The following is a 20459-nucleotide window of genomic DNA, read 5'->3' as shown; positions in this document are numbered from 1 at the left end:
GGAAAGAAATTAGAGGGTATTTTACCACTAAACAGTTCCACTGTTTGTTTGGAGGTAAACGTGGAATTGATGAAAGGGGTGGTAGATTTTACAGCTTCTTCAACTGGCTTCATGTCAAAGATGTCCAGAGAGGGTGGAGAACCAACACAACCATTTGAGGATGAGAAAGGACCTTTCAGATACAGCAGTATGAAATAGGAAAAGAAAAAGACTCTAGAGTAAAAATATCATAGAGAAACATAGTGACTGTACATGTCCCAGTATGAAAGTTCCCAAAACTGGAGTCAAGCTTATTCAGAATCAATATGTAAATGCAGGTTATCCACTTAGCAAGATGGCCATTTAACTTTAGTTTCAGAAAACCCACCTGAAAAAACTCATACCAGTGACCGTTACTGGGGGAGAAACTATTCCAAATGTTAAGAAAGGGGACACTTACTTACCTGTGAACAGAACTGTTAGATATATTACTTATAGGAACACATTCCCAAAGCTCCAACTGAGGCAAAACAGCACTCAGTCAATAATGACTCCCCAGAGTAGCAATTGTAGCAGTGGTTACACTGACTTATTTAAATGCCTTCAAAAGCTGTATGTTACTTAACATAAACATTCCTTGTAGAAAGGGTTCTTCCCCCAGAAAATTTAACGACAAATGTGCCTGTTCAAGGCAAGTCGCAGAAGTTAAAGGAAGGTAAGCATGCAAAAGGGATGACTATTTTGGTCTCATGTCTTCCCAGTTAAGTCTTCTTACCTTTATAATAAAACTTATTTTATATTTCTTTCTGGGGAAACACAAAAATCTAAAACTTGGAGAATTTTTTTTTGGTGGGAAGGAGGGCAGGGTCATTGTGTGTTTAACATGATTCTCAACTCAGTCTATTACAACTGATTGATGTGGCATTTTTCCACTTTTTAATGCATTTAAATTTAGGTTAGGAAAACAAGTTACACATAAACCAGTTTACGTGATTGGAAACTGGTTTAAGCCTGTAATGGAATAGAAAGTCAGTGCACATAAACTGCTTTCAAAATGACCAAAACCAGTTTAAGATAAAAGTGGTTGGATGTAGTATCAGAGTTAACTGATTTAGGTCAAAACAGTTTATGAAACTTCTGTCCCAGACCCCTTCCTGGTTCAAGTTAGGCTTGTGTAGGAGCAAAGGGGAGCCCCCACCTTGGGGAGCTTCCCTCCAGCCCAGCCCAGGATCCCCCAGCCCCAGGGAGCTGAGGGGAATTCTTCCCTTCTCCAAGGGCAGAGCTGCTTGCTTGCTTCAGCCCCTGCAAGTCTCAAGCAGCTTCAGGTGCGAAGGGAAGTCCTCCACAGCCGGTTTTGCCTTAGATGCTGCAAGCCTGGGCTATCCTTAGTGTGAGCTCTGCTTCCTGGGCTATCCCTGAGACTCCAGCAGCTAAGGTAAGGGGGCTGGGGAGCAGAAGAGCTCCCCTCAGCTCCCTGGGGCTGCCCCAGGCTAGGGGACCCTGGGCTGGGGTGGGGGGAATCCCCCACAGCAGGGGCTCCCTCGAGCCCCCATGCTAGGCTGCACGGGCAGGCACCCAGCTCAAAGGACTTCTCCCTCCCTCCTGGGGAAGCCACTGAAGCATGCAGCAGCTGGGAAGGAAAAAAAAGGGGGCAACTCCCCTCAGCTCTCCAGAGCTCTCCCAAGGTGGGCCAGCACCCAGACAGCAGGCTCCTGAACCCCTGTAGGGTTCCCCCTGCTAGCAGGCTGGGAGATGTGCTGTAGCACCCCCTGCCTACTGGCTTTGGTCAGAGCAGGCCTCCCCCTGCCTTTCCCAATTCAAAACTGAATGTCAGTTCAGTTGGTTATCGGTTCAACCTATGCAGCTTAGATGAAGCTGCCTAGACTGAATCAATTCTGTCTTGGGCTTTTTGAGTGTCTGTACTAAGTCTTACTGTCAAAGTGATCTGCTTTTCATTTTACCAAGGTAAGAAATACTTGGATTTCATACAAATTAAGGATTAATTGAAGAATCAGGTATATACATGTTCTGGTTCGAGTAGGACAAAGATAATGGATGAATTCCTAGAATGTAGAAATATCATCTCTTCTATCATAATAGAAACTTACCTCCCCACGCATTACTTGCTGATGTCGCTATAGCTGGAGTACTCTGTACAGTTGGAACAAAGGCAGGCTGAAGATCAAAGAGATCTGTAGAGAGGTTGGGCATGCTGAAAATATTAAGAGAAAAAGTTGAATTGTACAAGTTTAGAAAGAATTTAACATTACAATTTAACCAAGAATAGTTTTTTTTACTTTAAGAAAAGACAAAAGTGAATTCCAATCACGTATCCTTCCCTACAAATCCTAGAAATGCTGTAAATCTAAACAAACATCCAAGTACATTAAAAGTGATTCTTAAAATATACAATATATTGTTGACAGCATTCAAGATTCAATTTAGTTTTTCTAGACTGTCCAGAGCAAAAACCATACATTATCTTTCAGAAAAGTAAACTTGATACATTGAAGACCAAGAATAGTACAACACAGGACTTGTTGTAAAAAAACAAAACAAAAATAAAAAACCTCAAAGGATTTCTGTTAAGTATCATCCGTTATTAAGGAGACACCAGTGTCAGTCAGAAAATTAGTTTAAATAATGAAAAGTATATTCTCTAATATGCTAGGCTACTAATTTAGTAGCAGCAGTGGTAAGCAATGCAGTGTTTTAAAACTGCTCATCAACGAAACTGTCCCTCACCTATTGGTTGTAGGTGCTGGTGCTGCAAAGAGGTCAACAGCTGAAGTGGTATTAACACTTTTCCCCGACAAGGTGCTTGGAGATGCTGATGTAGAAGTGGAATTTGACACCACTGAAATCTCTCTCAATCGCTGTTCCTGGAAGATTAAAATGTTAAATTTAACTTAGTATTAAATTAAGTACATATTCTTAGCAAAAAGGGCTCAATTTAATTTTTTTTTCCTTTTGCAATGTCCTGAAAATAACACAGATAGATAAATTGAGCCATGGACATTTTTCATGTAAAACAGAAGAGCCTTAACATTAATGTTTACTGACAGCAAAGGTGCATGAAATTAACAACAGGATTAATTCTGAAACTGGCCACTAGGACGTTATGTTTCTGGTGTGATAAAGCATTAATCATACCAGAAACAGCAATAGGCCACACATTCACAGAATTTATGGTGCCATAAAAATCACACACCAGACACAAAGCTATTACTCAAAAACATGTAATATCTGTGTGCCTGGTTTGTATACCATAACTGGAATGTGTAGCATGGCATCACTCACATGCTGGAACCAGGCTGAGGGCTGCCCTGATTCCAACGCTGACAATTAGCTGGCTTTCAGCATCAGGATGTGCTTGCCAGAAGTCACACATTAAAGAACCTTGCCCTGCAGCTCCAGAAAGGCTCATTAAGGTGCTGAGTCCCAGCCAGCCTCAGGACATGGGTGGCTCCAGAGTCAGGGACCACAGCCCACCCTGCCTGATCCCAAGGATCAGACAGGACAGCCTGGGTCTGAACAGGGACGGGGTTGTCTCTTGGCAACACCCAACACTCACTCTGAGTGTCAGGGTCTGCAGGAAGCAGCTATAGGGTTGGGGAACAAAGTTGTCCCTGCGCAACTGGTGGGATGAGGCTAGGGGCAGCTTCGGTCCTGAACCCAGCTGCCCTCTACCAATTGTCACAGAATGTGAGATAGGCAGCTGGGGATGGGAAACACTTCTTCCATCCCCAGATGAAAGAAGCACCAGAGGGAGACAAAAGGCAGGTGGCACAGAGGCTGCTGCTGAAGGGTTCTTTCTGCACAAGTCTCCACTTCTGAGGCATTTCAAATCCGTATTTGTAATATAAGCCTTCAAAATAAACAGCTAAGTCCACGGCACTCTATGGCTCTTGTATACCAAGGACTGTATTTGCTTTTGGCCATTTTAAGCCATCAGGGTCAACCTTCTGTACAGGGCAATGGAACAGCTGCCCCAAGACACAAGTGGCCTAAGAGCTATTAGGGGGCTGGTAACATGCCCCCCACAACCACTGCTTTCTCTGCCACAGTGATGGGGTGGGATAAACTAAAACAAACTTTAAAATTTCCATTTCTACCATCTAACTATTATTTCTTTTGGGGGGGGGGGAGGCGGAAATCTTAAAATTTGAAGGTGATCTTGGATTCAAGTAAATACAGCATATTACTGTTCAAATGAACACATTATGCTTAAAGGCACCATACTTGGCAAAATATGTAAGCTCACTAAACCTACGCAAAAGCTCCCACTGACATCAAATGCAGAGCCAGAATTCTGCCTTTCATATTTAAGGGATACGTTTTGTAATACTAAGCCATAAAAAAAATACCTTAAGTGCTTGCAGTCTAGCTTGTTCCTCCTCCAGTGCTTGCTGTTTCTCTCTCTCGTCCATTCGGCTAAACGACATTCCTGTGCTGGCAAGTGTGGAAACAGCACTGGACAGGGTACTTGCTCTAAAATGAAAAGTTACAGCAAGACACTTGATTAAGAAAAGTCTTTTGCATTCAAAAAAGGTGTGAAAAGTGCTTCTACACAACAGATATGCTACCTGTCACTTGCACCACTACCTCACCCTTGGATGAGAAAATACAGCAGCTGCTCTGAACTAGCATCACCAGACATTTTGTGAGGGGAGGACAAATGCAGACTGAATGCTTCCAGCTAAGTGGAAATGAGAATATGGATGATGAAATAATCATGCCAGATGCAGGCAATTGTAAATGCATAATCTGACAAGCCAGGAAAATACCATAGGCATGATTAAAACAGCTGATCACTTTGCTATTGCAGTTTGATATTAAAAAATATGTAATTTAACAAGGAGTTTGGTGACATACTGAAGACATGCAACTGTCAACAGATGAGGTGCAATTAATGCACAATCAACTGATATTCCCTTATTAACAGGGAAAAACAGTTAGTTAGCTTTTATAATGTTTCACTCTTACTGAAAAAGAACACAAATACAGTCTCTTAAAAGGAAGTGGAAAAAAACAAGCAGATTAGTTCAAAGAACATCCTCCCATTCCCTGCCCAGATTTATGGTCCATTTGCTGCTTACCTGCTGGCAGCTGAAACTTCTTTTGTTTTCTTCCCTTCCAAAGAAGCCAAATGTTGCTCCAATGCTTCAAGCAAACTGCTGGGTGCCTAAAGTCAAAATTCTCATAAAACATCTGCTTGATGACAATGCATTACCATCCTTTTGTACAGAGACTAATTTTTCCCATTAACCAACTAAAAAAAACTTACGCATTTACTTTTGAAAGGTTGTGTTCAACTTGAATTTTGTTTACAAGATTCACTTTGTGATGACACCCCCTGTAAATCAATGCATACAACATGGTTCTCCACAATGTTTTATTGGGGGCAGAAAAAAACAAAACCAAAGTCTCTCAGCCTGAGAAGAGCAGCAGAAGTTACTGAAATGCTTAGCACAGCAATGCCATCGCCAAAAAATAATTAGCACCCCTAAGCATTGTGGGTGTGCTTACATGAAGTGTTACTTTTTTTTATTTTCATTTTTTACCTACAGCAGGACTCTTACAACTCAAAACCCACAGGGTAAGCAAATCTGTATCAGTACAACACAAAACTAGCTTTAAGAAAGAGAAATTTGATCTACAGCTAGTTTACCACCTATCACAGAATACTGTCACACATTTATCACTGATCAAATTATCTAATTGATTTGGTTAATCTAAAGGATCTGGTTTATTTCCAATCTTCAATAGGCCTCTCCAATATTTTTAGATACTGGATTAAATGAACCTCGAGGTCCTTTCTAACTTTGATTTAGCTGCAGTATACTGGAGATACCCTCCTCTTTTCTCTGACCAGTAACTAAACATCACCTTGAAAACAAAAAATCATTTAAAGATTTAAAGGTGGATGATGTCATTTTGATTAAGACCATCCTTAACACCGCCCTTTTTTAAGCGTACTCTCAGGATTGTGCTATCCCTAGCAAAAAGCTAAATATTGTTTTGATATATTAGACACTTTTTAAAGCCTAGAAGAGTTGAACAGACATCAGTAAATGGAAACCATAATCTTACTGTAAAGTGCTAAAGACCGAGTGAATGAGACATCTGAACTACTGAGCAACAATTGAACAGAAGCAAGCATAAAATAAACCATGCCAGAACCCAGCACTGACTCAGGGCCAGATCTAAAAAGTAATTAGGCACTTTGGGAGTTTAGTGCCTAAGTACTGGGCACTAAAAGCCCGACCCAAAACACAGTAAGATGCACAGACAGCTACTGACTAGAGGACCTGCCAATAAAAAGGTACATTTTTGAAAGTTAAATCAACTGAACCTCCCTTCAGTATCCATGCTAAAAGACCAAACATGCCAATATTATTTGAGATGGTCCTGTTCGTAGCCTAGGTGGAGCATAGCCATTTCCAACTCCTCCTTCAAAAAAGAAACTTGCCTGTAAGAAGAGTTGCCTGTTTGGTTTGAAGGAGAACTCAGTATCCATCTTTGTGACATGACATTCCTAGTCCCTTATCAATGTAGCCATGGTGTCATTAACTGACAGGATTAAGTCACATATAAGAAAAAAAAAAAACTCCTTTCCACAAATAAAACACCAGATCCCAGAAACAAGAACACCACGATTGATTCCAAATGCCTAACTTGGTCTTGAGACCTAATAATTTCCAGGCACTTCAGCACCTTCCAAGAAAGTATACAGCAATATTTTGCTGGGGACACTATATAAATCCAGATGCTTGTTTTTTAAAGTAGAGGGAAGAATTTCCACTACTGCTCTATTTAGACCAGGCAGAGCGCTAACCCAGGTATTTCCAGGATAGACAGCGAAAGAAATATCATGCTACCATAAAAGGTGCTGCAGACCTCACCAGGACTACCGTGTACAACTCTAGTTGCTCACAGTGAAGAAAAGATTAACTCAAACTCAAAGAGAGAAAGGCAACTAGAACCGCTGTCTGGGAAAAGACTGCAGATTGTTCAGCGTAGCGCAACAAAGGCTGGGAAGGAATAACGATTACCATCAACTGATTTAAATAGAACAAACATAAGGGGGAGATGACAGTCATGTAAGCTAAACAAAGCTGGTATAAGAACAAATGGATATCAACTTGCCAAAAATAAGTTTTGGCTGGAAAGCTTAGAAGGACATTTTTAACTATCGGAGGAATTACATTTTGGAACAACCTTACTTCTAAGTTTTTATGATGATGCTCAAACAATTTATGCAGTAGTTTCTTGCATTAGCAGGGGCCTGGACAGAATGATTCCAGGAGGTTCTTTCCACTGCTATGTTCCATTTCAAGAAATCCAAGTTTCTAAAATGGTTTTAATATCCTCTCAATCACAGAAAGCAGGTTCTGGCCATACTGACTGTGAAAGTTTTAACGTTAGTTTTATCAAGGGAGTAAGCTTGAACAGAAACACAGTTCATCCTGGCTCAAACTCTTCTGAAAAGAGGACTTGCCGAAGAGCTGCTGAGGTTAACCGATTCATTCTGACAAGTGAGACCATAACAAGGTCAAGGTCATCTCTCTTCACTTAGTTTAACTGGCTTATCTAATATAGATTACAAGGTAGCGTTAGCCAGGCTACTTTATTTGTGTTATAAAGTGTTAATCAAGTACCCGTTTGTTCATTGTTACCAGGGCACATGTAACAGAATCAAACCAAAATAGCAGCAGCTGGTTCATCACTGGAATAACTAAGGGTTCATGTGGCCAACCAGCTTCAGAAGCAGAAGAGGCATTGGCAACCTATGTGTGGCACCTGATCAATCAGGTAGGCAGCACAGCAGCACTTAGGGCAGGAAACAGAAGGTAGAGTAGGAGATTAGGTAGGGAGCACAAAGCAGGGAGCCCAAATATAACAAAGTGCCCCTTCAGAAGCCTTGACAAAACCTAGAGAATGTATCTCTTAGAGCAAGAAACAAGAAGAATATGGTCAAACATCAAAACAAAACAGTGTTTTTGATACTCTGGGTCATCTTTAAAAATGGGGAAAAAAAAGAGGTTCAGTAGGATGTAAAGAGGTTACAGGCCAAATATTCAGCTCAGCCTAACCAGGTCTCAACCATTACTGAAGCATAGTATTAAACAGAAGTCCTTGATTTGGGTGCACTATTAGATTTAAGTGACTTATATTTGGTTGACAAAAATTCAGATAATACACAAAAATACTGCATACAAAAATATACAGGAGGGAGTGAGAAATTATAATTAGTATTTAAATTAGTTACATACAAGAAGACTTTAAAAAAGCTTCCAAGTTACTTTGTTAATTGAGCAAGTGATAGCAAGCAAAACTAAAAAAACCAGAAAGTGCAAGGTAGCACACATGGCGAAGTATAAGTTACTCAGACTTTTAATAATAACCTTATCAAAGATGTGGGCACTGCTGACAACAGGCAACTGAAAATATAGATAAACAAGCCCAACACACATATTAGGATGAACACTAGCAGATTTTCTATATGTAATAGATTGTATTACATAGATCATTTGCCTTCTGTAGTGAGACCAGAATGAGGACATATGAAGTCCTCAAGAAAGGTAATGAATGTTAGTAACACTGACAGGACTGGAGAAATTTCACAGAAGAGAACACTAAAGATTAATACCAGGTTGGTTGGTAAAAGAAATTAACACAAGATAAGATGGAGAAAGTATAGCTTATAAAATAATGAATGACAGTCTGATGTTCTAGTTCCACTTTCCATAATAGAAAAGGTGCTGAACAACATCAATTGGCAAGAATTTTAAAGACAACAAGAAATACATTTGTACACAATCAAGTTACGAAACTCATTGTTGTGGGATACCGTGCATTCTGACAGTGAAAGATTAGACATCAAGGTTTAGCAGATTTTGTGGTTTAGATTGTAACTGTTCTAACTAGGCCAGCAGCAACAGGCCCTATAAACCATTCTGGAGTGCAGCAGCACTTCAACCCAATCTGCTTTCCTATTCTAGCAGCTCTGTGTAAAGCTGTTATGACCAGCTTATTAGCTGGGATTCACCTTCCCATCAGGCTGTTTCTGTTAGCTTTCTGGCTGCCACTCATCGGAGAGACAAATATTACTCTATTCTGGTACGGAAATTTAACATTACAATAAACTAATTATGCATACAAGTTTCCATCTCTTCAAGCAATTTTCCAGGCTGTTTCTATTGCAGTTCAAACCACCCTTCAAATACCTCTTAGAAACCTAACTAATTCTAAAATTTACCCCTGCCGCTGAATTTTCAAGCACATCCATTATTTTGGAACGTGTTTTCAGGGCATGCCTTGCACCAGCCATGTGTCAGCATTATCACTGCACTATGGAAAAGGTATGGCAATTGAGTAGAATAGAGTCCCCTCTCCCAAAGAAATGACACGTTATGGCCATCTATTTATGTAGCACACTAAATCCTTTGTGAAAAAAACAAACCCAAACATTTTAATAAAAATCTTCCTATAAATACTGAATAGTAATTACTGATAGTATACAGAACTCTTATCCTAATTGCAAAAGTGTTTAAATATTGTGTACATATAACAGTCCATGGGAAAAGTGAATATGTGTATTTCCATATATAAATATATGGAAGAGAATGCATTCTCGGGATGAATATGACAACACACATCAACCATTAAAAACAAAGGGACAAAAGAACTGGATTAAATTAATATGACATGTACACTGACCTGAGTAAGATCTGGAATGTCACCCTGATCAATTCCAACTTGCTGGGTTCACAAAAAAGGAAATAAAAAAAAAATGTACATTACTACATGCAGTGGCAATGAAAAGAAAAAACTGTGAGGTCTGAATGTTACATAGAAACTAGGATATCAGAAAGGGACATGAATAACTTTCTGAACTGGTACAAGTGTAAATGGATAGTCCAACAAAAGTTCTGAGCCAGAACTTTAGTATGCACAAACAAACTCAAACAGTATTTTTACCTGAAGTGTTTTTCATGCAAAAAAAAAAAAAAAAAAAATCTATTGAAAGCATTGCAAGAAGTATCCACGCTGTTTTTTAGAATTTGTCTGCTCAAAACAGAGCATAGTAAAGGAGCGTTTTGCAAGCATTTTACAAACGCATGCAGCCAACTTGCTGCCACCTACTTCTAATTAAATGTACTAGTACTTCAGACAGGAAGTTTAACTATACTGTTAGTATTTGTGCAACATGCCTTAAAATATCGTTTCTATAATGAAAGGAATTTAAGCAACCCGTACATGTAATAGTCTATAAAAGATGACTTTGTTTAGCAAGTCAAACAAACATTAAAATTATGTTTGGTATAAATACTACTGTACCAGTACAGATAGCTTAGTGACACTGTTTTGATGCACACAAAATTTACTTACCTCTGCTACTTTGAGGAATTCTGACAATTTGGTCATTCTGGCTAAGAACTTTTTGTAAATATCCAAACCTTCTTTGCACTGGTTCTTTTTCATATCAAAATACTTTTCTAAAGACAGAAATAAAAGAGTCATTTGTAAAGAAGACACAAAAACCCTAAGATTTCCACACTAATATTAGAGGAGATTGGAAAAAGAACATTGATAGAACTAGTTTGAGACAAATTAAAATGAGTGTATGTTTCCAGTCAGGAAGACCTTGGTGCACAATTGCTATAGCCTGGATACAAAGGTACCAGCAGTTTTACAGTACTTCAGCTGAACATCATTTCATAACGAAGAACACTTGCAAGAATTCAGTTGATCCACAAGATAAAATTAACATAGAAGCTGACTTTATGCCTGAATATTACGTTTCCTAAAGCACTTGGTTAAAAGTGCACAAGTATACCCTTGCATACAAAAAGTTGTTAGCAGAATCTAGAAACAAGCTGGCAGAGGGTAGGTTTAGGTTAGATATCAGGAGGCGCTACTTCACAGTCACAGCGGCTAGGGTCTGGAACCAGCTTCCAAGAGAAGTGGTCCAGGCTCCTACCCTGGGGGTGTTTAAGAGGAGGTTAGATGCACATCTTGTTGGGGTCATTTGACCCCAGTATTCTTTCCTGCCATGGCAGGGGGTCGGACTAGATGATCTGCTCAGGTCCCTTCCGACCCTACAAACTATGAAACTATTTGAAGTAAAAATGAGAGCCTTGATTATTAAATTGATTTGTAACACATGTAATAGAGAATCTCTGCCACTGCTTTTTGGACAAGTTTATACCTACAATTTGTACCCTACGGGCACGTCCAAATGGCCCTGCACATACCTCTTGCCATGTCTCAAAGCAGTCTGAGGTGTGACAAGAGGCATGCTGGGAACAAAAAAAATGCTCCTTGCGCTGCATATTTGCAATGTCGGCTCAAAATTTGATACTTGGATTTCCAGGTATCAAAAAAAAAAGCAACACAAACCTGCACTAAAAAAAAAAAGATGGAGCAGGGCACAGCCCAGGACTGTGCCCCGAGGCAACCGGAGGCTGGGGTCCTTCAAAGTGACACTCTGGTAGCCAGGCAGAGCATACTTATGGCTGCCCCTTGCCCCGGTGCTGAAGCGTGCTGCCTCCATGTGCAGGGCTGCCTGGCACCCAGTGCTGCCTGTGCCACGCTGGCGTGGCGCTGTGCACCTTCAGGCAGCTCAGACTATCACCCAGAGCCAGGTGCCATACTGGGTTGGATTCTGCGTGCATGGAACCGGCCCAGATGAAGCTCATGCATGCAGGATCTGGCCTGGAACAACATGCTTTCCCATGCGTGATGCTAGGCCCCGGGGTGACAGTCTGAGTGGCCCAGAGATGCCTGAAGGTGCACAGTGCCACACCAAGGCAGGCCTGTGTGATGTGGTACAGGCAGTGCTGCACTGCCCCGCACTGGAGGGCTCCCGAGCACCCCAATGGCCACTGCTGCTGCAGGGAGGGAAGGGGGGGCCTGTGGGCGCTGCAGGGGGCACTTGGGAGCTGTGGGACTCTATTTTCACAGTAGTGTAAGCTACCTTGTGCTGGGTCCACACACAGCTAGTTAGCACCAAGTAGCTAATCTAATATTAATTAACACCCTAGCTTACTTTGTACTATAGCCACAGGTCCTATTCTGGCTCAAATATACACGTCTTCACTCCCAAAAAATAAGCATCTTGCCTTAGGATTGCAAGCCTATTCACCCCAAGGGAAATGCATATTTTTCCTTTTCTCTCAAAGGACAGACTTATGTGCTTCAGTCATATTAGGATCCAGCTCAATCCAACTTGCTTGGAGGGGACATGTTCTCTGGGGATTCGGAGCTCTCAGAAGAGAGTTGACCAAGTGTGCCTAACTCACAGATAGCAACACTGATTTTAGTACAAATGAGAAAGGGAAGAAAGGCATATCACACTTTCTGCCTCATAGTCCGGTGGTTAGGTCCTTTGACAAGACTTGGATTTAAGCCCCCGGGGAGGTTTGAACTGATGCTGGCCCCAGCCTTTAGCTCCCCTTGGCTGCAGATACGGGAGGAGCTGGGCAGGGTTTTTTTTTGCCCAAAGTGGCACAACTTGCCCCATACCAAAGTGCATGTCCAGGCATGTGCGCCAAGACAAAAATCTCCAGGACAAATTTGTGCCCCTCCTATCTGAGCTGCTGCAAGCACATGTGCCTGCAAGTGCGGACGCGCCCATTAGGTGTTTAGTTTTACTCTCCTTAATTAGATACTTATAGATTCTAAGACTGGCAGAATCAGAAAATTAGAATCCATAGATTCAAGTGGCAGAAATTCAACTCAAACACTACTTTCCCTTACAATTACTCTTGCGGAGACAACCCATTTGTGAACCATACTGGCTTATTAACCATGTTCAAGGGCTTGGCAGGATTTGAATGAAGGTGGGCAAAGGAAAGCGGAAGAACAGTTGATAAAAGGTGAATAGTGAAGCTAAAAAGGCATAAATTCAACATCATGCCTGGCATTTGCTACATGTTCCCTAATAAATAATTCTTTTAAGGCAAGGTTTTAGGCCATGGGCAGACAAAGTCTGGCCCACGGACTGGATCAGGCTGGCAGTGGACTCCTTTTCCAATAGCCCCTGCCCGTGTCACTACAGCCAATTTTCATGGAGACGCCAGGAGCAGTGGGACTGTGACAGCGCAGGGCTAGGGTTTCCATGGAGACCGGCCCCAGCTGCACTGGCAGGGTGTGCAGCTGGGAGGGGAGCTGCTCCAAGGCCGGGATCTTGCAGTGATAACAGCAAAGTCTGGACCTGGGGCAGAGCTGCAATCCGCTGCCCACACGCCCTGGGCAGGGGCATGCAGGCAGCGCTCTGCCCTAGCTCCAGACCACACTGTCACCACTGGAAGATCCCAGGTCCGGCGTCAGAGCAGCTCCGCACTCAGCCATGTGTCCTGCCAGCGCTGCTGGGGGCTGGTCTCCATGGGAACCCTGACCCCGCATTGTCCTGGTGCCGCTACTGGAGTCTCCATGGAAACTGGCTCCAGTGAGACGGGCAGGGGGCTACTGGGAAATGGAATCTAGCTGCCGGCTGGATCTCCCGTTTTGCCCACCTGTTTTAAGCCTACAAAACTCAGAATGGGGTTCCCACAATGAAAAGAAAGGCATATAAATATACCTTGGTGCATAATTCTTTCACAAGGCTATTTGTGGAAAAATCCCTGACATTTCTAGTACATTATTTATTCTTGCCTTAAATTTCTATTTGAAATCTATTTTGCACAGGTGAAAAGTAAAGCCAACATATTAATGCCAGACAGACATCACTAAAGCTTTAAACAGACATTGCATTTGTCCTAGAAGAAACCATTTCCCCCAGGACAGAGTTTATCATTCAGACATCCATGTCTGTTGTCCTAGAACAAACCCTAAAAAGAGTCACAAGATAAGAAGTGCTAACAGTTTGTCCCAGGATATCATGAAGTGAGCCTGAACAGTTGTCCCAAGGTTGCAATACTGAATCAATGGCAAGAAAGCAGCAGTGCATTCAGCTGCCAATTAAATCCTGATGAGAAGGGAGATGCATGCATGCCAATTCTGGGACTTTTCTGTTCCAAGATGAACACAATCACAACTTGCCCTGGGACAAATGCAACATCTGTTCCTAGGCTAAAACTAATGTTAAAGTAACTACCAGAAAACCACTGTGGTACGAGGACTGGGACATGAGGTTGTGAGGCTGCTGTATGGATTCTATTTATCTGTAATTGTTTTACTACTTCTTCCCTTCATTTAAAACAACAACAAACACCCCCATGAAAAAAGTTTGTTTATGCCACATACCTAACAGGTTAATAATCCCCTCATTATAGGCTGCAAAAAGCCTAATGGAATCTTTAAAGAGGAGCATGAAGGCAGCATTAATTACACCATTGGTTAGTTCATTTGGATTTGCCTGTGTAGAAAGAGAAGATAGCAGATTAATATTACTGAAGCAGCAAAAGAATGCATTTTTTCCTATTTCATAAGTGGAAATTTAAAAGTGTTTAGAAAGTGCTCACATCAAAATCAAGGAGCGCATCAAGCTGGTTCTGAATAATCGGGAGGGTTTTCAGGAGTTTTTCTGTGTTCATTGTTCTCATTGCTCCATCTATCCTATAAAGTGTAAAATGGTAAATAAGCTATAAATATATAAGCAACCCAGGACATCTACATCCTGATGTTAATACACACTTCCAGTTTAAGGCAAGAAGATCTTAAAGCAAGCACATGCATAAGTACTGCTGTCCTTTATAGGGTGTGAAACAAAATGACAGTATTTCTTACCCTCTTTTCATTTTGGTGAAGTCAACTGCTACAAGTCTATAAGAAAGTGCTTTTTCATTCAAGTATCTGCTATACCGCCTAATGAAGGTTGACATATCATAACCTGGAAATCAACATTGCTCATTAGACATTTCAAAGAGAAGAGAGCTCTTTTCTTTCACAATCTTTTCCCAGTACTATTCCCTAACGTGTTATCCAACAGGCCTAAAGACATTCTCTCAAGTTCACATGGTAGAACTCCTGAAACCCCTCGCCATATTCTTCCCCATGTTTATTTATGCCAGCCTTGAGATGTAGTTTTGAAGCCATGTTCTAAACTGCCACAATGAAATGCATTTTCTGTGATGAAAGTGGAATTATTCTATATCCTATACTATAAAAGAACAGCTGGATCAGATAAATAACAAAATGCTATGGACTAAAGAGATGTGATTCTAGAGCCTCAAATACCGTATAATAAAACACTATTTTTTCTATCATCTGTAAACCAACTCTAAACTACTTCAGAGATATGCATGGTCTTTTAGCTACACAGCAATGTTTCACATGTCATTATCCAGCCTTAAAGTTAATATTAACCCACCCTCTAATTGTGGAACACAGCCACCATGCAAAAACAGATGAATCAGTGTTTGCATTTCTTAGTTCTACATCTCAGGTTTAGAGGCACTTGTCTTTTCACTTGCACAAAGCTTTACCTAGCTCATAACTTTCACTGCTCTCTCCATTTACTCTCACTCTTTGCTGCTTAGTGCTATATACACTGTAAGCCCCATTTCATTTATCTAAGCCCACAGTGACATAAAGCACATAGCAACTGAGACATAGCTAGAAATGTATTTAAAGACTGTAATAAAAAAAAAAATTGATTTTTATATACGGTTTTCCCTTTATTCTGCTGCCTTGTTACCTTTCAATCCATAAAGTATAATAATTTTATTGTCTGCAATTTAATTTTCATGAATGAATATTCTTACCCTGCATGGCACTTTTGTCCAGGTAGTTGTTCAGATTGAACAATGTGTTTCGGGATGCAAGATACTGGATAAAGCGCTATAAGAGTGGGGGGAAAAAAAGTTATTTTTAAGTAATTAACTTCCCCCTCCCTTGCCCCCAACTATAATACATTTAGAATTAGATCACAAGTCAGTTTCATATAATTTGGAAATTTTAGAGGCAGCAATTGTGTTTGCCCTTAGTTACAATATTTTAACTAGTTACAAACTATTCACCAGACTTTTAAATTAATGTCAATCACATAACCTAACCAGGAAAGAAATTGGTTTAGTTTGAAGAAATAAAATTCACTGCCATATATGTAGCAACATGAGCACTGGACAACTCCTAGATTGGTGTTTAAATACCTCAAGGTAGGTATACTGTATCAAAAAAACTGGATGCTCTAAAAAAATAAATCTCTGCTCCTCATTTAAACAGATGGCAGAAACAGAGAGATACTTATGAAAAACAACTTGAAAAGGTTCTTCTCACTTACTAAGCTCCAGGAAAAGCTCTGTTAGTTGTGAACATTGAGGTTTGTGTAGTTAATTGAGACACATTACTGAAAAGCAGGACAAGTGTGGGCCAACAGTTCAACCCTGACCAACTACTATTTTGGTACACCAGATGAAGCAAGACTACATGTGCATATAATATTTACAAACACACATTCGTATTAATTTAAGAGATATTATTTAATGAACAATTAGGCATATTATTTGTTACTTTCTAGACAAACAATAGCCCCACCATAATGGCTTCCATACTGTAGATGTTTTTATACAAGAACTCTTTTCAGCAAGAAAATATTATGGCTGTCATAGTTACAGGCCTAGCTGCACCTGTGAGCCTTCCAGTTTGAGAGTGCACCTCAGATATTAGGCTTTGTGCCTTCACTTCACTTCTCCCAGGGTAGAATCTCACATTCTGTCACTTAGACCAGGTCCTGGACTACAGCACACTGCATGCTCACCAGGATTTCTCAGTAGGTCTGGCTGGTTCAGCACCTGCAACCAGTGTTTAAAACACTAACCAGACAGTTTTCTTAGAAGTAATGAGTTAACCATAACAGTTGGAACACAAACTAGAAGAAAAAGAATTTAGAATAACAGAACAGTCTATATCCACATCTATCTTTTCTAACGGTAATCAATCCTTGGAAGCCTAGGTAGTGTATTCCCAGAAAGATATGTCACATTTCTTTACTTCAGTGCCTATCATATGCTAATGCTTTGTTTTTAACAGAAAGTATGCAAAGAAGGACTAAATAGCTTTCAAAGGAATTTTACTGGCAAAGAGGTGTGACATGGGTTCAGAGGTCTACTGGGAACTGGTTTGCTGGATCAGATTTCCATATCCCAGTCACAGTTCGTTTTAAAAACCATGTTCACTTAATACTAAGTTACCTATATAATCATGGAAATGCTTTTAACAGGTCTTGTCTACTTTTATACTTTAGAACAGTATTCACATTTTAGAAGGTCATTAGAACCATGCTGAGTCTCTATTATATAAAACTCAATCTCCCCAACTAAACATTTTAAAATAAAATCTTATTTGAACTACTTGATGCGTTTCCTAATTAGTGTCGTACAGCACTATTTTCTATAAGTTATGACCAATGAGAAATAATTTAATGATCATTAAACACATTATTTCTAAAATGAAAGGGTACATCTAAAGTCTAATACACCAGTGCCATTGCTGTAGAACATTTACATTTTGTCACTTACTAACTGCACTGAGGCATCTATGAAAGTAATCAGTCTTACCTCGTTTCCATACATCATGAGGTGGTGTGTTGTAATTAGAGCTTTGAACACTACTACCCAGCTACTATTGGCAGTCCTCTCAAAAAGTGTGTCCGCCAGCTGTGGAATATTCACATTCATCTCATTTGTGCACTGGATTAGATCTAAATTTAAAGAAGGGCAAGCGTTATGTTATAGGTGCATATTCAAAGAAACAACAGGAACAACTTTCACAGACCAAATATGCAATGTAAATGTTAACGGGTGGACAGTTATTTATATGCAGAAGCTTCAACTGGATGCATAAAACAGACACTTTTCCTTTAACAGTACCACATAAAAGACAAAAACTGAAGATAGCGAAGTTGCATTATTTGTTTTAAAGCTCTCTCCACTCACTTATTTACTGGTTTGAAAGCTTTAAAACTTTGTTTGAATGCAGAGCCCTTCCCAAACTATCTGGGAGAAATCCCCCCAATTTGTTTTTCTGATAGGAAAAAAAATTTAGCTAGGGATGGATGCCTGAATAGAGATTTGAATGGTGAGCGCCCTTAGAGCAAGGAACTTGCAGCTTTGATGCTGTGCAGTCTGGGGGCCTCTGTGCACACATCTCAGCGTACTTTGTAGGCTCCCTCAGACTGGCCAGAGACAGATGGCAGCAATGCACAGGGCAGCCCTGACTGGCTGACCCAGACTGCTCAGGGGCAGCCCGTCTCTCTGCAGCACAGTGGGATTGGGAAGGGAAAAGGGCAGGAGGCAGTGACGCATTACCTCCCAGGGGTTGGAGCAAAGCATGGTGGGATACTGAAGTACTGTGCTATGGCTCCTCTCAGAAAAGGTTGTCTACAGAATGTCTCCTGGGAGTTATTTAAATCTGGCTGTTCCCACATTATTTTTCTCCTGGAACAGCATTTTTTTACTCTAGGAGAAAAATTCTCAACATCTGCACGCTTGTGATTTCTCCTGGGAGTGCAATGACTCTCCCAGGAGAAAATGAATGTCTGTATATGGCTCCAGTTCCATGACTCCAAGTGAAGTTGCAAGCCCCCAGAAACAAACTAGCACAGCCTGACTCAACCCACTTAGGAAGCACCACTTTAAGGCAAGAACCCCAGAAGGTACTTGAACACCACAAAATACAGTTTCAATACTCAGCCATTAGGTGGCCTAGAACCAAATTGGATTCCTGGGCTCCCCATAAAAATGCCTAAGGAGAGTGGGTTCATAAAGAAGGGATCCTCAGAAGTAAACTGAGCAGTAAGCCAGCCAAGCTAATCAAAAGTAAAATGCAGAGGAGGCAGTGGGCATCTATATTCCTACCTATTTCAAGGGATTCTTATTGTGAATCCTGTCGTGGATTTACATACCTAGGTCCCATCTCCACATACAAAGATATGCACATCTTAGGCCAGAATGCTCAGATAATGTAATGGCTACAGCTTTCATCTGGGGCATGGGAGAAGTTCTATTGCTCAAAGCTGGAACTCGATTCCACAACTCCCAAGTTCCTAGCAAGTGCTTTATTCACTATGTTACTGGTATTTTGGGCTGGAAAAGCCCCTAGTCTGCTGTTGGAGCTGTTCCACTTAGTATAAATATTCATGGGATCAGACAGAGACCAAAAACTACTGTCCAGTGGAAAGGACATGCACCCACTGGGGGAGGGGAAGGAACAAAGTCCCTGCTCCAATTTATACCAAGTGAAACAGCTACATAAAATGACATTGGAAAAGATCCACCCTGTTGCTACTAATATCCTATTTATTAAGGCAGGGGTTGTGAACTGGGGGTATGTGTACACCCAGGGATATTTGGGAAGGACCTAGGAGGTACATGCAGGCAGGCGGGGATGGAGTGCTGTCACCCATCACTGCCAGCTCCCAGAAGCAGTGTTGGGCCAGGCCAGGGCAAAGGCAGTGGAGCCCCGCTGCAAGCCACACAGGTGCTACCTGGGTGATCAGACACACTTTTGGAGGTGTGGGGGTGAAGGAGGTTGCACACAGCGGCTGCTATCATCTACCGTCTCGTGCTGCTGCCCCGTGTTCGGCCACACACCACCCCCTGCTCTACGTCTGGTTGTCACTTATTAAAAAAGGTTGAAAACCCCTATATTAAAGGCACTCATCTGAAATGGGGAGAGACTGAGGAAATCAAACTAGAAGAATTTAACCATGGATTTCCTATATTCTAGGAGAGTGCTTTGTAATATTCTTTTAACAAGAATCATAAATGACAGAATACAGTAAGTCCTTCTGAAACTAAATTATGGAAACTTGTACATTTATCCAAAATCCAGTCAACTTGCAATAAAAATTCAAACTTACTATTAAGCTAAGATGCACTGAATTAGTCCAACATCCTCTGTACAGTGGAAACATTTGTGACCAGAGGAATGTGATAAAATATTAATTCACTGGTAACAACTTAAGTTTATAGTAGTTACAAGGACTACATTGTGATAATTTTATTAATAAACAGGGACCCAAGATTTCCCATCTGCCATGGAAAAACACAGTAAAACCCGGATTTTCTCATTTTAAGGAGAAAACCTGGGAAACGGTGGGATTCCCCTTGTGGGCTGGCAGTGAGAGGAGGGCAGTCAGGAAATGGGTGCCATATGCATGTGCACGTGCACAAGGCCACCACAGCCATGTGAGTAATTCCTGCAGTTAAGTTGGGGGTCAGGGAGGTGGAATTGAAGGCCCCATAGTGAAGCCAGAAGGGATTTGGGCTGGTGCTGCTGCCTAGCCAGGGTAGTGCATGGGGCTTAGGGCTCCGGGCCAGAGTGCACAGCTGTAGGGCCTAGGTGGGGAGCAGGACAGGGCTGTGGGCAGTTTGTTTGGGGTGGGGAAGGGGGAAGGAAGGCTTGCTCCTCACTGCTGCACACACTCCCGGGTGGTGGAATAGGGGGCATGTGCTCTCCAGATGTGTGCGCCAGGTGGGTGCAGATGCAGGCTACCCACTGCAGGCTTGGGGCTCACCACCCTGCTGCCC

At 41.4% G+C, this 20459-nt stretch overlaps 1 protein-coding gene across 5 annotated transcripts in view; it reads right to left on the bottom strand.

Annotated features, from left to right (window-relative positions):
- Positions 1 to 20459, bottom strand: part of LOC149858104 (phosphatidylinositol-binding clathrin assembly protein-like) — a 48658-nt gene that overhangs the window by 15170 nt on the left and 13029 nt on the right. For 3 of the 5 annotated variants that reach the window (XM_090061748.1, XM_090061746.1, XM_090061747.1), the window contains exons 2-13: positions 17487 to 17629; positions 15693 to 15768; positions 14716 to 14818; positions 14451 to 14544; positions 14233 to 14344; positions 10375 to 10481; positions 9703 to 9744; positions 5079 to 5164; positions 4347 to 4470; positions 2725 to 2861; positions 2088 to 2191; positions 26 to 172 (exon numbers count right to left, since the gene is read on the bottom strand). In XM_090061748.1, the coding sequence (XP_089917874.1) occupies positions 26 to 172; positions 2088 to 2191; positions 2725 to 2861; positions 4347 to 4470; positions 5079 to 5164; positions 9703 to 9744; positions 10375 to 10481; positions 14233 to 14344; positions 14451 to 14544; positions 14716 to 14818; positions 15693 to 15768; positions 17487 to 17629 (1275 nt within the window). The remainder of the gene's footprint in view (positions 1 to 25; positions 173 to 2087; positions 2192 to 2724; positions 2862 to 4346; positions 4471 to 5078; positions 5165 to 9702; positions 9745 to 10374; positions 10482 to 14232; positions 14345 to 14450; positions 14545 to 14715; positions 14819 to 15692; positions 15769 to 17486; positions 17630 to 20459) is intronic. The other 2 variants (XM_090061749.1, XM_090061750.1) reach the window with 1 other exon arrangement.

This window comes from Crocodylus siamensis, chromosome 8, assembly GCF_052110815.1.
Source record: "Crocodylus siamensis isolate JL-2025a chromosome 8, ASM5211081v1, whole genome shotgun sequence".
Taxonomy (NCBI): Eukaryota; Metazoa; Chordata; order Crocodylia; family Crocodylidae; genus Crocodylus; species Crocodylus siamensis.
Note: the sequence above shows the minus strand (reverse complement) of the source record. Positions and strands in the feature narration are given on the sequence as shown.